The sequence below is a fragment of the Nothobranchius furzeri genome, chromosome 2, assembly GCF_043380555.1.
Source record: "Nothobranchius furzeri strain GRZ-AD chromosome 2, NfurGRZ-RIMD1, whole genome shotgun sequence".
NCBI classification, from domain to species: Eukaryota; Metazoa; Chordata; class Actinopteri; order Cyprinodontiformes; family Nothobranchiidae; genus Nothobranchius; species Nothobranchius furzeri.
Window position 1 is genome coordinate 85,097,853 of NC_091742.1, and position 26,882 is coordinate 85,124,734.

General features: G+C 45.0%; 1 protein-coding gene across 2 annotated transcripts in view; it reads left to right on the plus strand.

The window, feature by feature from the left end:
* Nucleotides 1-26,882, plus strand: part of exoc6b (exocyst complex component 6B) — a 120,928-nt gene that overhangs the window by 3,873 nt on the left and 90,173 nt on the right. For both annotated transcript variants that reach the window (XM_070548086.1, XM_070548087.1), the window contains exons 2-6: nucleotides 22,984-23,149; nucleotides 23,220-23,267; nucleotides 23,340-23,430; nucleotides 23,754-23,799; nucleotides 25,781-25,985. In XM_070548086.1, coding sequence (XP_070404187.1) covers nucleotides 22,984-23,149; nucleotides 23,220-23,267; nucleotides 23,340-23,430; nucleotides 23,754-23,799; nucleotides 25,781-25,985 — 556 coding nt within the window. The remainder of the gene's footprint in view (nucleotides 1-22,983; nucleotides 23,150-23,219; nucleotides 23,268-23,339; nucleotides 23,431-23,753; nucleotides 23,800-25,780; nucleotides 25,986-26,882) is intronic.

A 26,882-nucleotide genomic window follows, 5' to 3' on the forward strand; every position in this document is an offset into this window, starting at 1 on the left:
TCGTTTGTTGCAGCCCTAGCTCCAAGCCTATATTTGTCTTGGTCCTCAAATGTCTTGATACGGCCCTGGATGTGGTACTGACTTCTGGGGTGATCTGATTCTATCACATGTATAAATATTAAATGCTTATATATTATTGCTTTTCACTGGTAAAAATGTCTATTGGGGATAAATCTACCTACTTTTTTTCTTTTCAAGCACTTTGGGGGCAGTGGCTATGGCTTTTTGTTCTAGGTCTTCCATGAAAAACTCGCACAGGGTGGCTGATAACGGGTTGCCCATGGAGAAGTCTTCCAGTTGTTTGTTTTGACCCTTTGCACGTGACGTCACGCCACTCATGTGACCACCACCTTCGCCATGATGGACGGCAAAAAGACCGTTTACACCCGTAGAAACTCCAGTGAAGGTAGTCAAAACAAGCCAGTTTGTAGCCTTTTATTGCTTTTATTTAGTTGATTTGTGTCAGGTTCAGTGGGCTGAGCTGGAGTGGTTATGAGACCCAGGCGCGGAGAGAGTGGTGGATGGAGACTGATATGTGGCAGCGTGGGAAGTTCTCTTCCCGTATGGTTTGTAGAGTTAGTGTCTTAGGTCTTAGAATGGCTTGGCGTCTATCGTTAGATGATGACTGAGTGCCGGCTCCGCTGTGACAGGTCCTTAAATAGGCTCAGCGGGATGACGTCACCGGGAAGCGTCGGTGACAGGCATGCTGGGAACTGGAGTGCAGCGCCAGCCCGGCCCGCAGAGGAGGTTAAGAGGAGGAGTTCATGACAGGACCCCCCCCGCGAGGGACGGCTCCAGAAGGCCCAGGGCGACGAGACCAGAAATCAGCCAACAGGGAAGGATCCAGAAACGAGCGGGCAGGCTCCCAGCTACGTTCCTCCGGACCGTAACCCTGCCAGTCCACCAAATACTGCCATCCACGGCCCCGGCGGCGGGCGTCCAGAATCTTGCGGACGGTGTAGACGGGGTCCCCATCGACATCTCGGGGCGTCGGCACCCGGGCCGGAGGCGGATGGAGAGGAGAAGACACCACCGGCTTGAGCTGTGAGACGTGGAATACCGGGTGCACCTTAAGAGTGGAAGGGAGGCGCAGCCGGTAAGCGACCGGACCGAGGACATCTCGGACTGGGAAGGGCCCCAAAAAGCGAGGCGACAGCTTCCTGGAACCAGCCGGAAACCGGAGGTTTGCGGTAGAGAGCCAAACCCGGTCACCAGGCTGGAACACAGGGCCGGGCCGGTGGCGGCGGCAGTGTTGTCGGGAGTATTCCGTACTAGCCCGGGTGATGGCGGCGCGAGCCCTGATCCAAGCGAGATGGCAGCGGCGGACCATATCCTGAGCCGCCGGAACCTCCACCTCCGGCACCTGATGGTCAAAAAGAGGGGGCTGGTATCCGTAGCAGGTCTCGAAGGGCGATAGACCCGTGGCGGAGGACGTCTGGAGGTTGTGAGAGAGCTCCGCCCATAGGAGGTAACGAGGCCAGGTGGACGGTTGAGACGAGGCGAAGCAGCGTAAGTAACGCCCAAGCTGCTGGTTTGCTCTCTCCGTCTGACCATTAGTCTGGGGATGATAGCCTGACGACAGACTGGCAGAAGCGCCCACCAACCGACAGAAAGCCTTCCAGAAACGTGAGATGAACTGAGGCCCTCTGTCAGACACCACGTCCTGGGGGAATCCGTGGAGCCTCACCACATGATCGAGGAGGAGCTCCGCCGTCTTCTTAGCCGTGGGGAGCCCTGCCATAGCCACTAAATGCACAGCCTTCGAAAAGCGGTCGGTGATGGTGAGGATGGTGTCCAGGTGGTCGGCAACGGGAAGCCCCGTGACAAAGTCCACACCTATGTGCGACCACGGCCTTTTAGGCACAGGGAGCGGTTGCAATTCCCCGGCTCCAGGTTGGGTGGTGGACTTAGACCGGGCGCAAGTGTCACATGCAGCGGTGTATTCACGCACGTCCTTTCTCATAGAGGGCCACCACAGGGCCCGGCGGAGGAACTGGAAGGTACGAGCCTGGCCTTGGTGTCCCGCGAGCCGTGAACTATGCCCCCACCTCAAGGCCTCCTGTCGACACACGGCCGGAACGTAAAGGCGGTTAGGAGGCGTCTCTGGGGGCGCCGGGTCCGCCGGGAGAGCCGCCCGGATGGAGGCTTCCAGGGGACATTGCAGGGCGGCCAAGAACCGTTCGGTCGGGAGGATGGACCTCGGTTCAGGAGGCCTTGGATCCTGGGTGTGTTGACGGGACAGGGCGTCCGCCTTGAGGTTCTTTGAGCCGGGGCGGTAGGCGATGTGAAAGTTATAAGGTTCGAAAAAGAGGGCCCACCGGGCCTGACGAGGGTTGAGTTGGCGAGCGGTCTGAATATGGATGAGGTTCTGATGATCAGTCCAGATTAGAAAAGGAGTGGGGGTACCCAGGAGCCACTGTCGCCACTCCTCCAGGGCCCACTTTATCGCCAACAATTCCCGGTCCCCGACCCCATAGTTCTGCTGGGTAGGAGAGAACTTCCGGGAAAAGAATGCGCAGGGATGGAGTTTGGAGTCCTGGCCACGTTGTGACAGTACGGCTCCCGCGCCCGTCTCAGAGGCGTCCACCTCCACAACGAAAGGCCGGGTTAGGTCCGGGTGGAGGAGGATGGGCTCGCTTACAAAGCGGCGGACCAGCTCATGGAAGGCAGCAACAGCCTCCGGGGAGAGGCGGAAAGGGCAAGGCTGATTGGTTGTTTTCGTCAGGGAAGTTAATGGTGACGCCAGGGCGCTGAAGTTGCGGATAAACCGGCGGTAGAAGTTGCAGAACCCCAGGAAACTCTGCAACTGCTTCAGGGTCTTGGGTAGTGGCCACTGCGCGACCGCCTGAACCTTCTGTGGGTCCATGCGCAGGCCCTGGGAGGAGATGATGAATCCCAGAAACGAGGTGGACTCCTGGTGAAAAGCACACTTCTCCAGTTTACAGAATAAGTCGTGCTCCAGGAGGTGTGACAGAACGGCTCGAACATGCTGGGTGTGTTCCTCGGCCGTGCGGGAGTAGATGAGGATGTCGTCCAAATAAACAAAAACCCAACGACCCAGCATGTCACGGAGGACATCAGTGATGAAACGCTGGAAAACGGCAGGGCTGTTGCAGAGGCCGAAGGGCATGACCAGGTACTCATAATGTCCAGTGGGTGTAATGAAAGCGGTTTTCCACTCCTCTCCTTCCTTTATGCGGATGAGGTTGTATGCACTGCGGAGGTCCAGCTTGGTAAACAGTGTGGCTTGGGCAGTGGCGTCCAGAGCCGTGCTCATTAAGGGAAGAGGATGGCGGTCCCTGATGGTGATTTTATTCAATCCACGATAGTCTATACAGGGCCGGAGGTCACCTTCCTTCTTCTTCACAAAGAAGAACCCTGCCGCCCCAGGAGACGTGGAATGTCGGATAAACCCCTTCTGGAGAGCCTCATTGATGTAAGCGTCCATCGCCTGGGTCTCTGCCGGGGAGAGCGAGAACAGCCGACCCCGAGGCGGGGTGGTTCCAGGCTGAAGCCTGATCTCCAGATCGTAGGGGCGATGAGGAGGCAGCTTGGTGGTAGGCTCTTTTGCAAAGACCCGAGCCAGATCGTGGTATTGGGGTGGAAGGAGTGTTAAATCCACGTCCTTGGGTGGTGTCTCCCTAGGCTGTGATCCTGGAAGGAGTGTTAAATCCACATCCTTGGGTGGTGTCTCCCTAGGCTGTGATCCTGGAGACGGATGATGAAGGCGACAGTTAACACCCCATGCCATGACTTTACTGGTGGACCAGGAGATGTGAGGGTCGTGGAGGCGGAACCAGGAATGACCCAGAATGAGAGGAGTCGTAGGGGCGTGAATGACCAAGAAATGAAGGGTCTCTACGTGTTCTCCGATGGTCATCCGGAGGTTCTGGGTTCGGTGCGTGATCGGATATGGCATGAGAGGGCGCCCGTCCACTGAGGTGACGGGAACGGGATGATCGAGGAGGGTGAGTGGAATCTTGAGCCGGTTGACCAACCCCTGATCGATAAAGCTTTCTGCAGCTCCGGTGTCGAGGAGGGCCACCAGGGGGACCGGTCCTTGGCTCAGCTGGAAGGAGACCGAGAGGGTGGTGTGATGAGGAGCTGCATGAGTGGAAACTCCGAGTGAGGCAGCTCCTACACCGACCCGGAGGGACCGTTTCCCGGGCGTATGGGGCATGTTGCACGGGGATGACCCAGAGCCCCACAATAGGCGCATCGTCCCTCCTGAAAACGGCGCGCCCGTTCCTCGGGGGGCAAATGACCCAGTTGCATGGGTTCCTCCATGGGTTGGTTCTCCTGACGGCGGGGGAAAGTTCGGGATTGTACGGGAACCGCCCTCACTCCTGGTCTGGTGAGGAGGCAGCGGTCCAGCTGGAGAGCCAGGTCCACCGCCTGGTCCAGGGTGGTTGGAGCCTCGTGACCAATCATGCCCTCACGGATGCGGGGTGACAATCCCTCCAAGTACACAGCCTTCACCGCGGCATCACCCCAGGTTAGACGGGCAGCGGTGGTCCGGAAGCGTGAGGTGAATTCGGCCACGGTCTGAGAGCCTTGTCGAAGCTGGAGCAGGCGTGTCTCATCTGCGACCTCGCTGCTGGGATGAACGAATGCCTTCTTCAGTTCTTTCACGAAGGCTTCATAGTCGTTGCAGACTGGGGACTTCTGATGGTACAGAGCAGCCGCCCATTCACCGGCTCGCCCAGTCAGCAGGGAGGTTAACAGAGCCACGCGAGAGCAGGAAGTCGGGTAGCGTGCCGGCTGACACTCAAAAGTCATTGACAGAATGGCCAACATGCTCTCCGGGGATCCTTTAATCCCATCCCATTTCTCTGGGAGACTTAGATACGGCTCCACCACGTTAGGAGTGGCAGATGACTGTCGTTGGAGGGCTGAGGAGAGTTGGACTACCAGTTCGGTGACGGAATCGAGTTTGGATGCGAGGCGATCAGTAACAGCACGCAGCTGATTGTTCTCCACACGGAGTTGGGCGTTGTCCGCCTCCTGGCGTTCTACTCGGCTGAGCAGCTGCGCTACCTCAGCTCGCAGCTGTGCGATCTCCGCTGGGTCTACTCGGGACTCAGTCATCCTGTCAGGTTCGGTGGGCTGAGCTGGAGTGGTTATGAGACCCAGGCGCGGAGAGAGTGGTGGATGGAGACTGATATGTGGCAGCGTGGGAAGTTCTCTTCCCGTATGGTTTGTAGAGTTAGTGTCTTAGGTCTTAGAATGGCTTGGCGTCTATCGTTAGATGATGACTGAGTGCCGGCTCCGCTGTGACAGGTCCTTAAATAGGCTCAGCGGGATGACGTCACCGGGAAGCGTCGGTGACAGGCATGCTGGGAACTGGAGTGCAGCGCCAGCCCGGCCCGCAGAGGAGGTTAAGAGGAGGAGTTCATGACAATTTGACAGTAAAATGGTTTTAGCTTGCTGCATGGTTGGCTGCACTAAGAGACAAGGATGTAAACTCAACTCTTTTTTTCTTTTTAATAACTTTGATGGAGACTGAGAACAGAGATGAACTGCAAGCGATCAATCAATCAAGCGGACTAGCAGGCCTAAGATTTGCAGCGAACATGTTTTTACCGGGTAAGATTAACGTTCATTTATTTCACGAGGAAGATAGGGACAAGGGTAAATGTGTTTATACTAGTTATTGATAATCCTGATGGATGGGTATTTCACCACGGAGGATGCGCGCTGTCCACTGTAGTGTAAAGCAAGATAATTTATTAACAATATTAAAGCAAAGCTCAGATGTATGATTACATGTGCTAAAATTAAGTTATTTATTTATGTGAGCGTCGGCGTTCAGACATCTTCTCATTCCGGTGTGAGAGCAGCAGCTGAACCCGGTAACACCACCAGCAACAGAAGCTGGTAGGGATCCGGACTTTAAATTCAGCTTTGGTGTTAAGTGAAATGCTGTTTATAACATAATGTTAGAAATCCAGAGGGGTGAATTTAGGCAAAGTCAGCAACATGTTTACATCGGTGAACAGCTGCAGAGAGAACGTAAGCCAACGTTGGTAAGCTAGTTAACATACTCTTTATGAGCTAGAAGCGCTACTTCTTCTGATAACTGAACTGGGCATGAGCTAGTTGAAGGAATGCTGGAGGAGTTTTGTTTTGATCGCAAAAACAATTTCAGGCTCTGCTTTTCCCTTTGTTTAGTACTCGTGTCGCTCACTGTTTACATGCTTTTGCCGGCGTCCACCATGGTGGACCCACGTGATTAAGTGACGTTGGTGCAAAGGGTCAATATTGTGTCATTGTATGTGTGAAGTATGTGGCGTTAGCTACCAGTCCTATCAGTTGTGCTATGTCATCTGCTGTGAGGTTTGTTCTTTTGTGTAAAGTCTTGTCTTGTCTGATTCTGTTAACTACTATGTCTATGGTTTTTTGGGTTGGTGTTTTTGTGAACATGGATGTGACGTCATGTGAGATGGGTATGTCGTCTTCTATTGTAATCTCCTTTAGTTTTTTTTTTTGCCAGTTCTATTCTATTTTTGCAGTGTTGATCTGTGTTACCTAATAATAGGCTGATGATTTAGCTGATTTCTTTTGCCATGTTGTATGTTGGTGTACCTATGCTGTCTACTATTGGTCTAAGTGGGGTGTTTAGTTTGTGTATTTTTGGAGTTTCATAGGTTCTTTGTATTATGTAGGCTTAAGTTATAGCCTAGTTTATTTTCTTTATTTTGTGGTTTGTTTTGCATTATGCTTTTTATTTATTAGTTTGGCTAATTAGTTTATTGTTTATTGGTCAGGTGTGGGTGATTATTGGTATAATTAGGTCAAGGTGGGTGGAGCAGCAAGGGTTGTGAGGGAACATGGTTTTTTACCACACACACACAGACAGAGTTGACGGAAAAATTTGTGCCCTTGCTGCTTGAGTGAATAAACCACCACCAAACACAATTTTGGCATGGACATTGCTTTATTTGAAACCTTTTTTTTTTTACCCGTGCGTAAAGCCTAACCCTCGATGTAGCCCAGTGGCCATTTGAAAGTACCGGTATTTGATTATTTTTTAAGTTTTATGGACAAATAGCCACTACTCACATGATCCAAAGCTTATTTCACTGTGTTTATGACATGACGGTGTAGAAAGGATGGTAAAAACACTGCTAACACTGACAGGTGGAATCTCAGCTAAAATAGGATGTTCACCCGGAACCAGAAGATCCCCACAGTTCACCATTCTCTTTTTTTCACCGTTCTTTGTTTTAGTGCAGCTGAGTACACCATGTGAAGGTTTTTTTTTAATTATGAAAAACTGGAAAATGATGGGATGTAGCTTCAGAGACTTGTAAACACCCAAGCAGTAAAAAATAAAAATAAAAATAAAAAAAAAGCACAAGATAGTCAAGAATCATCTCAGTGTGATGTTGGGACGTTGGATTACATTAAGCAAGTGTTTTGTTTTTTCAACAACAAGGATTATTATGACCATAAACCAGCAAAGGTAAGACTGAATTTATGCTTTTGACTTCATGAAATTTATTAAAATTTTCTATATCGGTCATCGGTCCAATTTTTTTTTGAAAAAGCCGTTTAAAATATCCATCCATCCATTTTCATCTGCTTATCCGGAGTCGGGTCGCGGGGGCAGTAGCCTAAGTCGAGAGGCCCAGACCTCCCTCTCCCCAGCCACTTGGGCTAGCTCCTCCGGGGGAATCCCAAGATGTTACCTGGCCAGGTGAGAGACATAGTCCCTCCACCGTGTCCTGGGTCTCCCTTTAGGCCTCCTCCCGGTTGGACGTGCCCGGAAAACCTCACCAGGGAGGCGTCCAGAAGGCATCCTGACCAGATGCCTGAGCCACCTCAGCTGGCTCCTCTCGATGTGGAAGAGCAGCGGGTCTACTCCGAGCCCCTCCCGAATGACCGAGCTTCTCACCCTATCTCTAAGGGAGAGCCCAGCCACTCTTCAGGGAAAACTCATTTTGGCCGCTTGTATCCGTGATCTCGTTCTTTCGGTCACTACCCAAAGCTCACGACCATAGGTGAGGGTAGGAACGTAGATCGACCGGTAAATCGAGAGCTCCAATTAAAACAAATAAAAATGAAGCACCTGTGTGGCCAACTGCCACCACTACTAGACTGAAGAAAGGACCTGTAGGACCCCTACACACCGTTTTTTAAAAGGTTTTAAGTTTGTTTTACATTTGAAGTTCATTAAATATTAAGAGATTTATTGACTTATTTAATTAATGTTGCACTCAGTGAGTGTTCAGTTGTCTTTCACAATCAGTTTGCTGGTAAAACATGTATATACACTAACCTAAATGATTATTAGGAACGCCTGTTCAACTTCTCCTTAATACAATTATCTAATCAACCAATCACATGGCAGTTGCTTCAATGCATTTAGGAGTGTGTTTTCCTGGTCAAGACAATCTCCTGAACTCCAAACTGATTGTCAGAATGGGAAAGAAAGGAGATTTAAGCTTTTTTTAGTGTGACATGGTTGTTGGTGCCAGACGGGCCGGTCTGGGTATTTCACAATCTGCTCAGTTACTGGGATTTTCACGCACAACCATTTCTAGGGTTTACAAAGAATGGTGTAAAAAGGGAAAAACATCCAGTATGTGGCAGTCCTGTGGGCAAAAATCCCTTGTTGATGCTTGAGGTCAGAGGAGAATGGGCCGACTGATTCAAGCTGATAGAAGAGCAACTTTGACTGAAATAACCACTCTTTACAACCGAGGAATGCAGCAAAGCATTTGTGAAGCCACAACAGGCACAACCTAGAGGTGGATGGGTTACAACAGCAGAAGACTCCATCGGGTACCACTCCTCTCCACTACAAATAGGAAAAAGAGACTACAGTTTGCACAAGCTCACCAAAATTGGACAGTTGAAGACTGGAAAAGTGTTGCCTGGTCTGATGAGTCTGGATTTCTGTTGAGACATTCAAATTGTAGTCAGAATTTGGCGTAAGCAGAATGAGAACATGGATCCATCATGTCTTGTTACCACTGTGCAGGCTGGTGGTGGTGGTGTAATGGTGTGGGAGATGTTTTCTTGGCACGGCATCGTTTAAATGCCACGGGCTACCTGGACATTGTTTCTGACGATATTCCTTCATGACCACCATGTACCCATCCTCTGATGGCTACTTCAAGCAGGATAATGCACCATGTCATAAAGCTCCAATCAAGTTGGTTTCTTGAACATGACAATGAGTTCACTGTACTACAACGGCCCACAGTCACCAGATTTCAACCCGATAGAGCATCTTTGGGATGCGGTGGAACGGGAGCTTCGTGCCCTTGATGTGCATCCCACAAATCTCCATCAACTGCAAGATGCTATCCTATCAATATGGGCCAACATTTCTAAAGAATGCTTTCAGCACCTTGTTGAATCAATGCCACGTAGAAATAAGGCAGAGCTGAAGGCGAAAGGGGGTCAAACACCATATTAGTATGGTGTTCCTAATAATCCTTTAGGTGAGTGTGTGTGTGTATATATAATTCTTTAGTATGTAGAGTGGTAAATGTAGTGTTTTTAAGCTTAATATATTACCTTATGACCAATAAGCTGTGATACTCTATATAAATATAGAATATCACCCTGCTTGGTCTTTGGATGTTTAATCAGAAGATTCTAGGATTCTTTGTTTATTCAGGGATTGTAAACACTTCGTATTAATTCAGGAAGCGAGTCAAGTTTATAAAAAGTAAGAATTTATTTTCCAAACAATTAAAACGTGACAAGTTAACTAATATTACTGTGATGGATGAATCTAGGTGGATGGAATGTGATATATGGTGACTATATGTTAATGTGAGGTAGGGCTGGGCGATATGGCAAAAATAGAATATCACGATTTTTCCAATATTTTATCACGATTTCGATTTAATCTCGATTTTTTATCCATGAATAGCATAACTTCAATTGCGTATTAAAGAGAAACATTGAATAAATAAACATATTAGGGATAATCAACACAGTGCTAACACACTTATATTTTAAACTCACACCAGAGATGATAAAAGCCCTGAGAGAAACAATTACAAAAATCAGTTTTTCTCATTTTTCAAGTAACTTAACATAAATTAAAATCGTAAACATATTTAAAGTGCAAACATGTCAATTGCAAACGTATTGTGCAAACATTAACTTGTTCAAAATACTATGTAGCTCCCAGTTGCTCATGTAGTGGATAGTTAAGCTCAAATACGGCTCTGATGTGCGGCTGGACCAGAGATCGCTTGTGGTAGCAAAAAACTGCGCATTCTGAATATTTTCTGCAACTCTCACTTTGCATTCAGCGTACATGCGTGGAATGGCGGTGTTCGAAAAATGCTTGCGGCTGGAAAATTCGTAGCGCGGATCCAATGTTTTTATCATTTTCTTAAATCCCACTCCTACTGTTCGTACGGGACACAAATCTTTAACCAAGTGGTACGTCACTGCATCTGTCACACTGTTCCATCGTCTGCTGCCTCTGTCGTAGGGAGTGAGTTTTGTGTGTGTTTGTTAGCGTTTGCTGCCTGGAAGAAGCACTAGCCGCTGTAGCCGCAGGCTTTTTAGCTTTAGCTGCCAGCTGGCTCTCATTGTATTGTTTGGGATGCCTTCTTTTCAAGTGATTAAACAAGTTTGTGGTGTTGCCATCACTTGCCTTGACGCTCTCCTTGTAAATGACGTTTCGCTGCTCTTTGTCATCTGGTGAAAAACCAAACCAGTTCCATATAATGGACGAGGCGTTCCTCTTCGGAACGAAAACCTCGCTGTCGCTCTCAGCCTCGGCCGAAGCCATGTTTGTTCACACACAGGTGAAAACAAGCGGGGCACTAATATATTACCGTGACTCACTCTGATTGGTTAAGGGTCAAACAAAGGCGTGTCATTCGCCTGGGGTAAGTTCCCTTTTCATTCAGAGGCAGAAATTCAACAGCACAGCTGTGAATCGTGATAAAAAGGTCTCTCAAAAATGACAGACCGTCAGATGTGTAGATCGTGAAACGGTCTAAAATCGTCATATCGCCCAGCCCTAATGTGAGGCTATCAGAACCTTTGTGTCTAGAAGACTTGAGTCCTGGGTGTAAAATGGAAAGAATTTGGTTTGCGTTAAGCTATGAAGTTGATTCTTATCAAAGCCACATCAGACGCGATCGTGCTGTGTCTACCTCACCCTTTGGAAGACCCTCTTCGTGGATGCGAAGGTCAGGGAGGTCGGATGACCTCTGGGCACCGAGGTTTGTAGAATAACCGCAGCACCGGCTCTCCAGTCCAGGGATGTTTCCGGGTCACAACAGCTGTATGGAACCATTGCGTCTAGAAGCACTCTTAGGGAGTCGGAACAATGTCAGCTTTGTTCTGCAGGAACCGTTTGCTGTGTCAGTAGCTTTTAGCAGGGTTTTGACAGCTTGTCAAAAATGCTGAGTTAAAGAGGTTTTGCTCCGGACGGCTGTTCCGTAGCGTTCTATTACCAAGAATCTCAGAACATCACGCCTTCTTTCAGTTACGGATGCTCTGATTTGGGGTAAAGAAATATCTATGTGTCATGAGTTTAACTCAACTTTAATTTGTCCTTGTGTCTGAGTGCAGGTGATGATTGCCTTGTCATATCAAACTGTACTGATTACCACATATATAAATCATTCAATGTAATAATTCATTTCATTTCAAACTTTCAGTAGTTTAAGCACAGATTAATCAAAACATTGTTATCCATATAACATCTGTTAATTTCATTTCATGATTAATTGACTCATATGAGCTGAAAATGTTCACTTTATTCAGAGAGTGGGCGCTCCTGCGATGTTATCAAAGAAGACTTTGTTTAGGAACACAGGCTGACATCATGTTCCTTCTGAAATGTCAACAAGGTTGCAGTATCCTTCTGGGCTTGTAGGAAGATAGTGTAAAATCCACCTTGGAGGATGGAACTTATGTCTGCAGATGACCAGTGGCATGTAGGTTAAAACTGACCATTAGTGGACATTACAAGTAGGGCTGCAACAACGAATCGATAAATTCGATGAAAATCGATTACTAAAAGCGTTGGCAACGAATTGCGTCATCGATTTGTTGTGTTGCGCAACTCTTCCAAAAGCCCCCTCCCCTCCCGCCCGCCGTTGCGCGCAGACCGGTGGAGAGCCGGCAGGTGTTTGTAAGAGGAACATGGCAGAAGCAGCGAGACCCCAAAAAAGTAAAAACTTCTAAAGTTTGGGAGCATTTTCAGTTAAATCAGGCGAAGACATGCAACGTTTGTAGGTCAGACTTAGCATGGCACGGGGATACTACGGTGATGATGCAGCGTCTTAAACGCAAGCATGTCAGAATCATCAGCGAGGAAGGAGAGAGCTCGGTGTCCGGGTAAGTTAAAAACTTTTCAAAAGTGATTCACCCAAGCCCTGGATTATTACACAGGCTAGACATGCGCTAAGCTCGTTAAAAAAAGTCTATAAAATTGTAAGCGCAACACTATTAGATAGGCGGGGGGGGACTCGCGCCTCTGCGAACCGGTTCCGCCGTCACATTCCCGCAGAAACTGGTTGATCACACCGGGGCCAGACTACTAACATGTGGTTTTACAACCACAATGTCCTCAGAAGCGAAAACGCTTTTAAAAGGGAGAGGAGTCCTAACTGCTGCTGCAGGCATGTTGTGTGAGAGAGTGCAGTTATATACTGGTTAATATAATTTTGGGTTCAGTTGCTTTCATGTGGCCTAATGTGAGTCTATTTGGGATCATTGGAATGATCAGCAGCATTTCTTGATGTGACTTGACGGCAGTTGCCCAGGGCATCATCGCAAGGAGGGTGGCATTCATTTATTTTTGTTTTATTTGGTATTGTTTCAGTCATTTTTGGAAATAGTGATTAATTTTGATTAATTCACAGCCTATGTTTAATTACATTTAAAAATTAGTTGTTTGACATCCCCAATTATAATAAATGTCTACAGATGAGATCAAACAAAACAGATGAGAATTGCCCTTAAAGAGCAAGTCACCCCCAAATAAACTTTTTTTTGTTGATAAACTAAATAAACGAGTGTCTAATCGTGCTGCAGACACGTGTCGTCAATAATTTGGCACTTCAGTGCATCTTAGTTAAAATTTAAATATTCTGCCTCAAACTGGCAGTGTTGTGCCGTTGTCAGGTAAAAACTCTGCACTGCATTTTAATTTAAATCTGCCACCGCTATTGGCTAAGAAGTATGCTATGATGTAAACTGGTACATTATGATGTCACAATGCTGTCGTGAGCCTGAGTGTGTGTGTGTATTTGTTAGCGGCTCCGCCCTCTCGGTCTGCCAGGGCCAGGCAACAGCATTTGTTGCATTTTTCAAACATGAAGCGGGAGTGGAGTTAGACTCTGGTAGGGGTTGACTTGCTCTTTAAGCTGTTTAACTTGGACCAAGCATTTTAGGTCACAGATAGGTGTAGCTTAGGGTCTCTGTCTATACACCTTATAAGACAATTTAGGTGATGGCATGTTGTTTTTCTGCTATTGAACTGTTTTCTAATAATGTTGTGTTTAATAAAGTGAAGGAAGGAGAAAAATAACGTTTCCCTAGCAGTTTTTAAAAATGTCCCTATGTAATCCGATTAATCGATTAATCGTGTCGAGACCCCATCCGATTAATCGATTATCCAAATAATCGTTTGTTGCAGCCCTAATTACAAGTAAATATCTGTATCTGCATGGGCCTTAAAAAACCCATATCGGTCAGCCTCTAATGAAATTGGCTTTGTTTGTTTTGGTGCTGAGTTCCTTGTGTTTTGCTGTTAAGAGTAATGGTATTTATCTAGGTGTAAAGAGGAGAGTCTTGAGCTGTAATTTAAACAGCTGCTTCTGTGCATAGGAAGATGCTGTATTGTTGGTGTGTTTTTCTGTGTATTTAGCTTTTTTTCAGGCTTTTTATTTAGCATCATTGTTGGGGCAAGAAATGTGGATTCCATGATAAGAATGGTAATTTTGCATCCCCTAGTGGTGATATATGGTTAGCGCGTCTAACATCTCTAGACAGCATAAATGCGCCCCACACAATAAAAAATTCACCACCTGCCACTGGTTAACAGTAGCTCACGCTAGCATTAGCAGTAGCTCAGGGAAGAGTTACTTTGACAGGGTTTTCCTGCGTTCAAATTTGCGTGGCGGCCGCATCCAGCTAACTTTGTGCCGACCCAGCCTGATTTCACTCTGCCCCCAGCTATATGGATGTTATTTTAACTGCAGTTGCAGCGTTGCGCCACTACAGGGGTGCTGTATCAGCAGCGGTGCACTGAAAAGCGCTAAAACCGCTGCAGAAAAAGATCAAAAATGGCTTTTCTCGCTAGTTGGTACATATTGTAATGTGGGAGCACGGGCAGAATATCTTGCCCTCTAGCCAGAACCCGAAAACAGCACCAGTAGGCAACAACTTATCCAAAAAGAGCCTTTATTCACACCGGCAATAATAAAACAATCACAATCAACAATAAAACACTAGTCCTTCACACTAAAAGCCAGCTGATCAGTATAAATAAAAACAAGCAGCAGTACTTAGCTGTCCCAGTTGATGCGACCCCCCTCCCCGGGGTCTGAGCTTCTGACACCGTCCAACGCCCTGGGTCTCAGCTTGCGAGGACGGCGGGTAAATCCACAACTTAGGTCCGGCGTCCAGAGTCTGCGGCGGCAGATGTCGGTGTGGTCTTGGCACCCAACTATTCCCAGCCCTCGCTACCTAAAGAAGGCGTCAAGCCATCCCTCCAATCTCTGGAACACTGACCACCTGCTCAACTATCTTCGTCGCCGGCAGTCCTAAACGACTGCGAATGACCCCACCCCCCAGAATCTGGTGCCACAATGACGGGTCGACCACACACACCACCTTGGTAGATCTGCCACCCTTTTGTTCTCTCCGGCCTCATTACCCATAACAAGGACCAGCCGGCATCCAATCACCACGCCCTCAGAGTCCGGCAACTCCCGTCTTCTGTTTTCACAATATCTATGGTTGGTGCTATTGACGTCCTGATTTTCCCCAGGCTCTTCCATATCAGAGCAGGGCTGTACAGTGCAACGAAAGAAACTGTCTGTGCGTGTCTGTATTTTCAAACATAGCACTGGTGCAACATCTTTGAATTACTATTTTCCCCAGAATTTTATTGAACAAAAGTAAGCTACGTTTAAGAAAAATGCTTTTTACTGGCGCACAGTGTGGTCATCTGGATGCAGTGGAGGAAAATAAAGGAACCAGCAAAGGCACAAAGGCAGAACCGGTCCAAAGTTTGGGATCAAAAGTGCAGCTACACGCAGATCAAATTGGATAACGCTAAAGCTAACGGGTAGCAGTCTCACAATCAAGTGGCGCACATAAAAATATATGGTGATCGTAAAACTAAGAAAGACTAAACGCTACAAGTGGATGAAAAGTCCCCACCATCCTGTTTATTCTGCATCCTGCAGCGCTATGGATCAGAATCAATGCAGATACGAGTCAAATTGCAGCTCCACACACAGGAGCAGGAAGTACGGGAAGCCATTGTAGTATATAATTCACAAACGCTTCTATCTTTGAACATAATTTTAACTGGATTATTGCCAACCCGTACATGATAGACATGCCACCACCATTATATTTTTAGCAGCAGAAATGAAATGTTATTACCATTTCCAATACAAATGCTTGTTAAATGCATTATATTTTACTGGATATATTTATGTGTTATTTGGACTAAGGTGAGTGTTATTAATACAAACCTAAAATGTTACTGAAATGTAGGTCAAATTATTAAAACTATTTTAAACTATAAATTTCAAATGGAAAAATGGGAACTAAACACCACTCTAATGCATATTATTGAGCCTTTTATAATAAGTCTTTTATTTCAGCCTGATCATTTTGTTGTTTTATTTAATACTTTTTAGCAGCAAACCAGTTTTTTTCATGTGAAACGTCAAATGGAATATTCTACTAATCAACAGAAGCTTAGATTAGAGCACTTAAGGAAAAATTATTTGGACTTTAAAAAAGTGAGGCATTTGAATGCACAGAGTATGCATGTGCTGGCGCATGGTCAGGATGGTACCACCTCTGCCTCAATTTGAACCAGGAAAAACTCTGAGTATTCTTAATTTAAGTTCCTAAGCCAGATACTAAGAAATTTTGAAAGGAAAACAGGAGATGGTGACGAATTCAGATTGAAATGAAGATGAATTGAGAAACGACTCAGTTTGATTTATGATGGTAAAACATTTACCTCTATTGCGATGTGCAGTCATACATCATACTGTCCGCCCATATGTAAAACTCCCTATTTAAAGGGACATTATGGAAGTTTGACAGCCAAAACATGAATAGAAATAATAAATGTCTTCTTCATACATTCTCCTGCAATGCCCTGGTCCTGTAGAATGAGCCCTGGCATTTTTACTGTGATTGCCTGTTTTTCTGTAAAATCACAGAAAAAGAGAGATGCTCGGGTCGAGCAGGCTGCTTCATGCGCGTTCACGCTCAGGCATACAGGGTATCCGCGGGTCCTTAAAAAGTCTTAAAAAGTCTTAAATTAGCTTCTCCAAATTTAAGGCCTTAAAATCCTTAAAAATGACAAATAATCCTTAAATACAGTTTCCAAAGGTCTTAAATTACCAAAGACCCAATAAACAAGATCCTTTTGTTTTCCTGAATTTCTAGTTAGTCTTCAGCATTTTTTGTGTATGATATTGGCGTAAGCGGAACCGTACACATGCAGTTGGTTGTGAAAGGGGGCTATTTTTAGATGCGCACATTAGCTGGTTAAGCTAGTGGGAGCTTGTGCCATGGGGAAGGGCAAGTTTAATGGTAACTGGATGGCTAATCCTACATTCGCGACGTGGTTAGCACCGGTTCCAGGCAATAGCTGGAAATATTAGCTTAAATTTAATTTTAAAAGTAGCTTAAATTTGGTCTAAGTGGCCTTAAAAAAGGTCTTAAAAAGTCTTAAATTTGGCTCCCATAAACCTGCAGATACCCTGGGCATAGCCCGTAGCATTTGCTATCAGTAGCTTTAGCAGCAGAGAGTGAGGTAGTGCCAACTCAGCGACTTTGTCGCTGTTCCTAACGCCTAGTGATGAACCTAGCTACATTTCTGAGGACCCTTAGCTACTTTCTGTAGAACTTTCTTCTAGATATTTCCTGCCAATTAGCAACAACATAGCCATTTTCACTTCAAACCATTCTTTGGTTTGACGTTGTTTCAGGTGTCATCAATGGATGTAAAAGTTACAGAAACTGTGAATGTTACTAGAGTGTAGCTCACCTTGTAAGATGTCTGACTCCCATGCAGAAGACCCGGTTTCGATTCTAGGTGTGAACATAGTTTATTTAGAGTTTCTTTTTTACATTAGTGGTATATTTTTTTACAGTAAGATGCCCAAATTTTTATTTGAGACTCGCTGAACGGCTTTGAATTCACAGATAAAAAATATGTGGGTTCAACTTTCATTTTGGAACAATTTTTCAAGCAAGGGAAGGGAATGATCTGAGCATGCCGGAGGACTGACCCATCTTAAAAATTAAGTTTAATTTCTTTAAACACCAAAATCAGAACATCTCTGTTCAGTTCAGATAGAAATGAGTTTATTTAGGGTCACCCACTTTGAGTCATTTATTCAATGTGAGACCCATTAAACCAGTTCTAGGTCAATAATGGGAGTGTGTCTGTATCAGCCCTCTATGGACCCAGCTTCTAACACAACCTGACAACTTTGTGCCTCGCGTCAAGCTAACACATTCTTCTGTGAGTGTGTGTGAACTGTTCAGTGAGCGACACACACACTTGTTGCTCACACATGCCCTGAGTGATTTTCAGGAACCAGTGTCAGTTTTTTTAACCCTCACACACACTTTACATGTTGTTGGACCGTTTATATTTGGAAGTCTTTTGCTAAATGTAGTCAGTATAGAAGGCTGAAGGCAACCATCAGCCTCAAAGCTACCTTTGAAACATAATGTTCCATTAGAGACAGTTTGATCTTTTCCATAAATTTTTTTTGGGAATATAAAAAGTTGTTTTTTATTACCTACAAATCAGTGTTTTTGTGGAAAACAACCAGGAAGCTCAGTAAAACGTCCACGTGTCTCGTCTCTGTAGAATAATGCAGGGAGAACACTGATTCTTGTTAATATACACCATTTTGGCAAAATAACCAGAGGTTGTTCCATCAGCATTGCTGCAGTGACACTTCCTAGTCAGGCAGCCGTAGGCGCTGTGTGAGAAACAAGCTTTGGAAAATTAGCAGCAAGAAGTGGACGATGCATCTTTAGTGAACACGTCTAGGAAGGCTGGGAAGACCTGTGCAGTCATTGGCTGTTCTAAATATAGCAGAGAACTCCATCCATCCTTTCATTTTTTCCGCTTGTCCGGGGCCCTCCCTCTCCCCAGCTGCTTGGGCCAGCTCCTCCGAGGGAATCCCAAGGCGTTTTCTGTCCAGCTGAAAACAGTCCCTCCAACATGTCTTGGGTCTTCCTTAAGGTCTTTTACCTGGTTGAACGTGCCTGGAAAACCTCACCAGGCATCCTAACTAGATGCCACCTCAACTGGTTCCTCTCGACGTGGATGACCGAGCTTCTCATATACATATATATGTGTATATATTAAATAAATAAAACACACACACACCTAAGTAACTCGGCCAGGAGATTTTGTGTAACTCAGACCAGGGTTGTCTTCTGCACTTGTCATCCTAATATTTCAGTTATTAGGTAAATTATAGCTTTAAATAAAACGAGTCCTGCTGTTCAGCCTGATGAGGTCCCTGTAGATTTATTTGCAGCTGCAGTGAGCAGGTCAAGGCTCGCTGTTGAATTCCTCCTTGACTGATGAAATATGACTGATGGCTCTGCTAACTCCCTCGGGAGACAAACATTTCCCTGCAGATGACCCAGACTACATCCTGTGAGCTGCTCTGGTAATTAGCTGCTGTTCAGACAAACCTGTAGGTTCAAAAATGTCAGAGGTTTAACTTCTCATCTGAAAAGTTAATTTATTTCAAATTCCATTATGTTCATTGTATTAGTTAGGCTAATGCTAGCTTACTTCCTCTTTGTTCGGGCCAACAAATGTTCTTGCAATTTGAGTTAACACATGGATATTGTTTGAACAGAATACTCTCTACTCTAAACTAGTTAAAGGCAAATGTGGACGTTTGTGTTTTGACATTCAACTCTAAATATTCTGTGACTGTTTGACACTAAAATCAGTTTTTAATATCCAGCTGAATTATCCTCCTAGTGAAAATCATTAGACCTTAATAATTTCTCAATATGTGACAAATGCTCAGTACCAACATTAAAACGACAGTGATCGTTTCATTGTGAGGTTCTGAGACTCACTGGTGTAGCATTAAAGATTGACAACATCTGTATTAAATGATCAATAAGATGTGATATTGTACATTATAACATATGTAATAGATCCATTTCTGTAATATACTTACACATCTATATTATTGCTAATATATATTGTAATACATCTATATCACGGCTAAAGCACTTCTGGATGGATGCAAACTGCATTTCGTTGCCCTGTACCTGTACATGTGCAATGACAATAAAGTTGAATTCTATTCTAATTCTATTCTATTTTATATTCCGTATAAATAAGAAATATCAATCTTTGATTGGTCTTTGAATGTTTAATCAGAAGACTTTAGTTTCTTTGACTTATTCAGGGAACACATACTTCATATTAATTCAGAGTCAAGTTTATAGTTTATAAAAAATAATTTATTTCTATTTTCCTAAACTAATGATCAGGGTTGTCATGGTGTGAAAATTTAACCTCACGGTTATTGTGACCAAAATTATCACGGTTTTCAGTATTATCGCGGTATTTTTTAAAGCGTGTTGCATTTTCAGACAACTAAATAAACCCTGTATATCAGGAAAATATTGTCCTCAGTTTGTGTCTAAATTTTGCCTACAATTTGTTATTTTTTAATTAATGAGATTTGAAGTGGGAACCAACACAAATCCTACTGCTGACTAAACATAGATGGGTCCCCAAATTGTGGGTAGGATGGAGAGTTAAGACTGAGTCATAAAACTCAGAGAATGAACAATTTCAAATATGGTAAAAACATGTTTTCCTGAGTTTCAACCCACCATGCATTTTACTGTAGTTGATTGTAAAGCACACCTTTTGTTATTTAAAACTAGGGTGGCTTATTATTGGAAATCGGTCCTGATCACGTGGTTTCAGACTTGATCGAAATCGGGCGTTACTTTCGGGCGTTACTTCCTGGTCCGAATTCCATTTTTTAAAAATGTATTTAACTTGAAGTTATTCAGATGAGTCGATTGAGAACTCTGTCATTTACGACGACAATCTGACTAAGAGGCAGCAGCAACAGACACATAGTTAGCATTACACCAAAGAACAACAGATGAGATAAAAACAAACAAGATAAAATAAGATCAGACATGAAAACAAAGGACTGCTCTCATATACAATATGTAAAGCTGTCAAAACGGACTTAAGACAAATTTTAAGTACCGTATTTTCCGGACTATAAGTCGCACTTTTTTTTTCCATAGTCTGGCTGGTCCTGCGACTTAAGCTTGGTTTATGCTTGACGCATTCACTTTCCGCGCGGTGATGCGGCTCGCGGCTGGAACGCGCTTCACAACTCGCAGCGTTTATGGTTCATGCAGCTCGTCTCTGCGGTGAGCCAATATTCTCCCACCTGAACGGGGCAGCATGGAGCTCTACAGCATGCATCCAACACTACACCATAGTAGAAGTAGAAATCACTGTTTACAACATGGTATTTCAGCATTTTTAACAGCGTTCTCGTCTTTTCCGACAGTGCGAGCTATTTCTCTCCAAGAATTATTAACAACATGTTGATCACGGTGATCTCTGAGAGCTGAATCATACAAATGTCTGTATTTACGAACCTCTGCCGTGCCGGTCCGCCATGTTTTTCCGCGTCCGACCGTCCGCGTGGTTAGAAATTTTCCGAGGTGCGCGTTGCGGAAATCTTGGGCCGTGCGAAGACGCGGTGGAGGGGCGTGGTTGTTAAAATGACGCAAAATGACGCAACTTTTCCGCGCGGAACCGTGCGGACCTCGCGGACGCGTCAAGCATAAACCAACCTTAAAGGTTGGTACTCCGGAGCGACTTATATACCAAATTATGTATACCGCACTGCTGTGGACTGGCTCTGGACCAGGAATAAGCTCCTCTGCCCCGCCATCACCTGCTGGAGCCCGTGGCGAGCTGCTGCGGGCCAGGCTGGTGCGACTTATACTCTGGAAAACACAGTACGTGTCTCTCTTCAAACCCCCCCCCCCCCACTCTCTCTCTCTCTCTCTCTCTCTCTCTCTCTCTCTCTCTCTCTCACTCTCTCACTCTCTCTCTCTCACTCTCTCTCTCTCTCACTCTCTCTCTCTCTCTCTCTCTCTCTCTCTCACTCTCTCTCTCTCTCTCTCTCACTCACTCACTCACTGATGAAGTAGCTGGGGAAATCAGGCCTTTTTATAATGAACCTTACTGTGCATGTTTTACATGATTTTGTGGGCCTTTTCTCAGGGCTCCTGGGACATTTTAAGCTCTAACAAAACTTTATATGCTTTAAAGAGGCTCAAAGATCAGTTTTAGATTACTGATTAACTGCATTCTTGGTATTCTTTAAAAAGTAACTCATGAGGTGAGAAAGTAGGAAGTCAGGCAGCAGTTTTTTCTGGAGAACCGAGATGAGATGCCAACAGATCAGAGACAGACAGGACAGGAAAATAGGAAATAAAAACCAAGAAAACAAAACAAAGTAATTAATTGTAGTTGTTGTAAATGTAGGTAGATTTATCCCACTACAAGTTTTTACCTTTTTATAAAGCAATTATTTATCAGCATGTAATATTTAAATATTTGATACAATTCAGATCACCTTTAAAACTCAGTCCCATGCCCAGGGCCGTATCAAGGCATTTTGGGAGGCAAGGCAAAATAGACCGCTGCCAGTTATTTTAAGTTAAGGTGCTCTTTGTTTTTATATTAGACATTTTTTATATTTGCTGTTGTACTTAAGTCCAAAAGTGAAGAATTGTTACTACTTGATTGTTGAAGCTACCCCACAAAAGTGCTCTGTTAACTCAAAAATAAAGCTCATTAAAAACAATATAAGGCACATTTTGGATCTGTTTCTTTGCGACAAGGTCGTGATGTAAGAAACACCAAGTATAGCTGCCAGTATTTTAAACTTTAATTATTTGCATAGAACTGGTTATGTATTCAACCATCTGTTTATTTCCTGTGAAATTTCAGATTTAGCTTAAAGTCCCGGGATATTAGGGTTTTTGCATGTATATTCAATAAATATGACAGTTGGTGGGTTTTAGTTCACTTTCAGTTCTATGAAATGTCAGAATGTTCATTAGTTCTTTTTGGTTGTTTCCAAACCCCCAAAGCTGTTCAGTAAAGTTTTGGACATTTCACTCTTTTTCTGCTAATGTGACTTTAGGCAAGGCAGTGAAATGGAAAATAATCTGTCATTTTATTTTTAAAAGAAACACCTTCAAGCAGTGGGTTTGTATAAGGACAAATAAAACAGCCCAACAATGCCCCCTAGTGGACCTTTGTTGTGTTTGCAGAATTTGTATTTCTTATTTATTTAGTGACACAGTGAAAGGTTATGAACATGCTGTTTGTACAAAATTGTCCTTTGTGTGCAATTGTCTTTAGTTTTGCAGCCGCATAATGACTAGAGACTCCAAACTAATAAACTCACCGTCACATGATCTTAGAGACTCTGGCTTTGTGAAGAGTGGCTATAATCCCGGACAAGCCCCAAATATAATAGGGCCCTGTATAAAAAAGGCTCAAAGGACACCTGTCATTCAGACGGATTCCATACATTTATGGAAACAGACCAAGAAATGACTGTTGGTCGACAAGGGGCAAAGGTTTCTGTTGGATTTGATGTGACGTCAACAAGTGTTGGAAGAAAACTCCAAACATCAATGAAGCAAAAGAAGCTGATCCTTTTTCTCCGCTCTGTTCAGGTCAGTGTACGACGGTCAGGAACATGGGCTCTTCATGGAGAAGCTGGACGCTCGCATCAGAAACCATGACAGGGACATTGAGAAGATGTGTAACCATCACTTCCAGGGGTTCGTGGATTCCATCACAGAGCTGCTCAAAGTACGAGGAGAGGCCCAGAAACTGAAGGTGAGACTCTTAGACTCTGAGAAAATCTGGAAACTAGAGAGGACGGGTTTAATTTGTGTTTATTCTCTAGAGTCAGGTAACAGAAACCAACAAGCGTCTCCAGGAAGATGGCAAGGAGGTACGTTTATAGGTTCATAAATGATCTTACTGTAAAACCAGTTCAGCTCACCTGGTTTCCCCGCCCCCACAGCTCACCAGTTCAATGGAGGAGCTGCAACAGTGTCGAGTCCAGCAGAGAAACATCGCCACCACCATCGACAAGCTGACCCACTGTCTGCCAGGTAACTTAAAACACCAAAGGTCAAGGTCACTGAGATGGCGTAGACCCTAAACGCCTCAGATCAGAGGCTCTAATGTAGCTGCCAGTCCCAAACTACACTCGTCTAGTCAAAAATAAAACTAAAGGAACATTCAGATGTCTACGTATCCCCTTAGGCTGGGCCTGAGATGATTGGAGATGCAGATTGTCTGTTGGAAACTCATTTGTGTATGACACCAGGAGTAAACTAATATTTGCACCACATTAATCGTCACACAGATCTTGTTCCCATGATTTAATTTTCATTTACTGATCCTGTGTTTGGTCTCTGTTTGGCTCTGTCAGTGCTGGAGATGTACAGCAGACTGCAGGAGCAGATGAGGGCTAAGAGGTACGTTTTTATCTTCACTAATGTTGGGTCAATATGAGTATTTAAAATTTTTTTTATTTTACTTTGATCCATAATAAGAGGAGAAAATATCAATGAGAATCAGAAGTGCTAATTTTCCACACAGAAATCATGAATGTGACATGGAAGTAAGAGCGTAGGATTATTTGGTCTATGTTTCTTGTGTTTCTGCTGATTCTATTAGCTAGAAAGGCTCAGATTCAGGTTGCATTATCTGATTTTAAATAACTGCCGATGCCGATATTTACTCGTACTCCATCTTTCTACGACTCGTGCATTTTTTAAGGTATTCCAAACATTTAAAGGTTCTTACTGTGACTCGACTTTAATCACCAGCTTCAGATCTGTAGCACTGAAACATTCTTAGAGACAACTGAGTTGTATAAATGCTGCATTTAGCTTGACAAATGCGAATCAACTCTGCCTTTCTTTCTTTTTGAATCACACCGTATGACTGTTTCTCATTGTGATAAAGACCTTTAATCATTTCCTATGTTTCAAAAGCACCTCCCTGCTATCCCAGCTTTCACCCCGATCCATCTGGAGAGAGGTGGTGTTAAGACAGTCTTCAGAGAAGCAGAAAGACTTGTTTAATTTTTCTTCCAGCTTTCATTTTCTTCATAGAGATTTAATGAACACAGATGGTAGGTTTGAGGGATCTGCTGTGTATTTGTTTTTCTGTTAAATCAAACAAATTTTACGATAAGACAACATGGAAACATGTTTATATGTGATTAATTTACTCAAACATCAAAGCTGCTTTAGTGACGCTACAGAACGAGCTAGGCTTTGAACGGAAACGCTTTCATGGAAAATTCTCCCCTCCCCTCGGGTATTTTCCCTGAGATGCTTCTGCCGGAAACCGAGATGGCGCTAAACACCAGTTGCTGTTTTCTACATCCACACGTCTTTTGTTGTCCGTAACTTCAGATGGTGTTTTTCTTTTTGGGACTCTGGTAGTTTGTCCTAAAGTTGAAGTGGTAGCAGCCGACTGTTTCTCCTTCTCTAATATTACTGAGCAGAGAACCTCTCACACCGGCGGTGTTCTGTTGCTAAATACTGTAAAGGATGGAGGACTCAGGAAGTGCAGTGGTTTGGAGAGACCGACAACTGGATGGTCTAAGTTGCCCTGCAAAAAGCAGAGAGACCTGATCCTAAAGCCACCAAGACGGATCCCCTCAACACCTTAGCTGCACCTATCCTGTCCATAAAAGGTGTGAACCGAATCGGTGACAAGGGGCAGCCTTGGCGGAGTCCAACTCTCACTGGAAACGAGCCTGAATTACTGCCGGCAATGCAGACCAAGCTCTGACACCGGTCATACAGGGACCTAACAGCCCGTATCAGAGGGCCTGGTACACCGTACTCTCGGAGTAACCCCCCCACAGGGCCCCTCAAGGGGTGCAGTGGAACGCCTTCTCCAAATCCACACAACACATGTTGGTTGGGCAAACTCCCACACACCGTCCAGGATCCCCCTAAGGGCATAGAGCTGGTCAGGTGTTCCACGGCCAGGAAGAAAACCACATTGTTCCTCCTGAATCTGAGGTTCAACAATCTGACGGACCCTCCTCTCCAGATAATTTAATATATCATTAAGATCATTTATTTTCCAAATTTTCTATAGCAGCTTTACATTTTTGGAGAAAATTCAGATTCCTGTTCTTTAATTTTGTATGAGCTTTCAGCCACAAGATGGCGCCACAGACCTGTTTGTGTTTACCTTCCTCCCGTCCTGCGGCTGCCCTTCTCACAGGGAGCAGGAAGAGGTCAGACGGCTGAGTGAGTGTGAGATGTTTAAGGGCATGGTCTTGCCAGAAGTGTTTTATTTCTTTGTGATGTTTCATTTTCCCTGTTTTTGATTTCCGTTAAAAATCACTCTTCAGTTGTTTTAGATGAACACGGGTCTGATTCACAGCGTCTTCATTAGGTTGAGACTAAGGTGTGTGTGTGTGTTTTGTAGGTACTACCCGGCGTTGCGAACGTTGGAGCAGCTAGAGCACAGCTGTCTTCCGAAAGCGGGTCAGTACCGGTTCTGTTCCATCATGGCGGAAAACATCCCCAAGCTGAGGACTCAGATCAGAGACACGGCCATGACGCAGCTGAGAGACTTCCTGGAGAGCATCCGCAAACACTCGGACAAGATCGGAGAGACGGCCATGAAACAGGTAGACGACACCACGAACACACGAGCGTCAGTGAGCCGATAACTAAACCAGTTGGTGTCACCAAGAGGTGGACGCATTTTTAAGGCTTCTTCCTGCCCCTCCTCTAGATGTCGCTAAAGGATCAGTTTCTCCTAATAGACCTGTTTCTGACTCCCGGCTGGTATTAAAGGTCATCCTGGCACCGTCTGTATCCTCTCTGAGACACCAGCTGAGGGAACCCAACACCTGAAAACACATCTGTTTTATTCTTGGTTCTGGGTTCTTAAACACAGAACTGGTATCCAAACGGACCCCGTACGCAGCACAAAGCCCTCTAGCATCCGCCCTTTGGTTGGTGGGCCAATGGCCGCCGTAGAGATCCACTTGCAGCCGGTGAGGAAGCTAACCGCTATCGTGCTCAACCACTAATTACCAGTGAGATTAAGGGAACCTCAGAGCTGATACTGATGCCAGAATTAGGTTGTTGTATCAGATGTTGGTCTCCGAGCACTCGAGTACTTTTGTGTGTGTGTGTGTGTGTGTGTGTGTGTGTATAAATGAAAATGAGGGAAACTTGTCCTCTTTTACTTTTCTGTGCCCCCCATCTAAATTCCCCCCCCCCCCCTTTCTGCGTCTTTCCCTTTTTTCTGCCTCTTCATTTGCCTCTCAGACAGTGAGTCTCTGTGGTGTGCTCTGTTCCAAATTAGCTCCAACTCTCTGTATCCAGCCGCCGTTACGACTCCCTTAACCGAGGATGTGAAAACAAATAGATGTGGAGAAATAAGAGAGACGGAGGAGAGCGCGCGGGTTACAATGGGGCTATTGTCTGCTGCCACATGCCCATGGAAGAGGAGGAAGAACTGAAGATGGAGTGGATGAGGAGGAGAAGAACGTCACAGAGGCCTAGTGGGAGGAGGC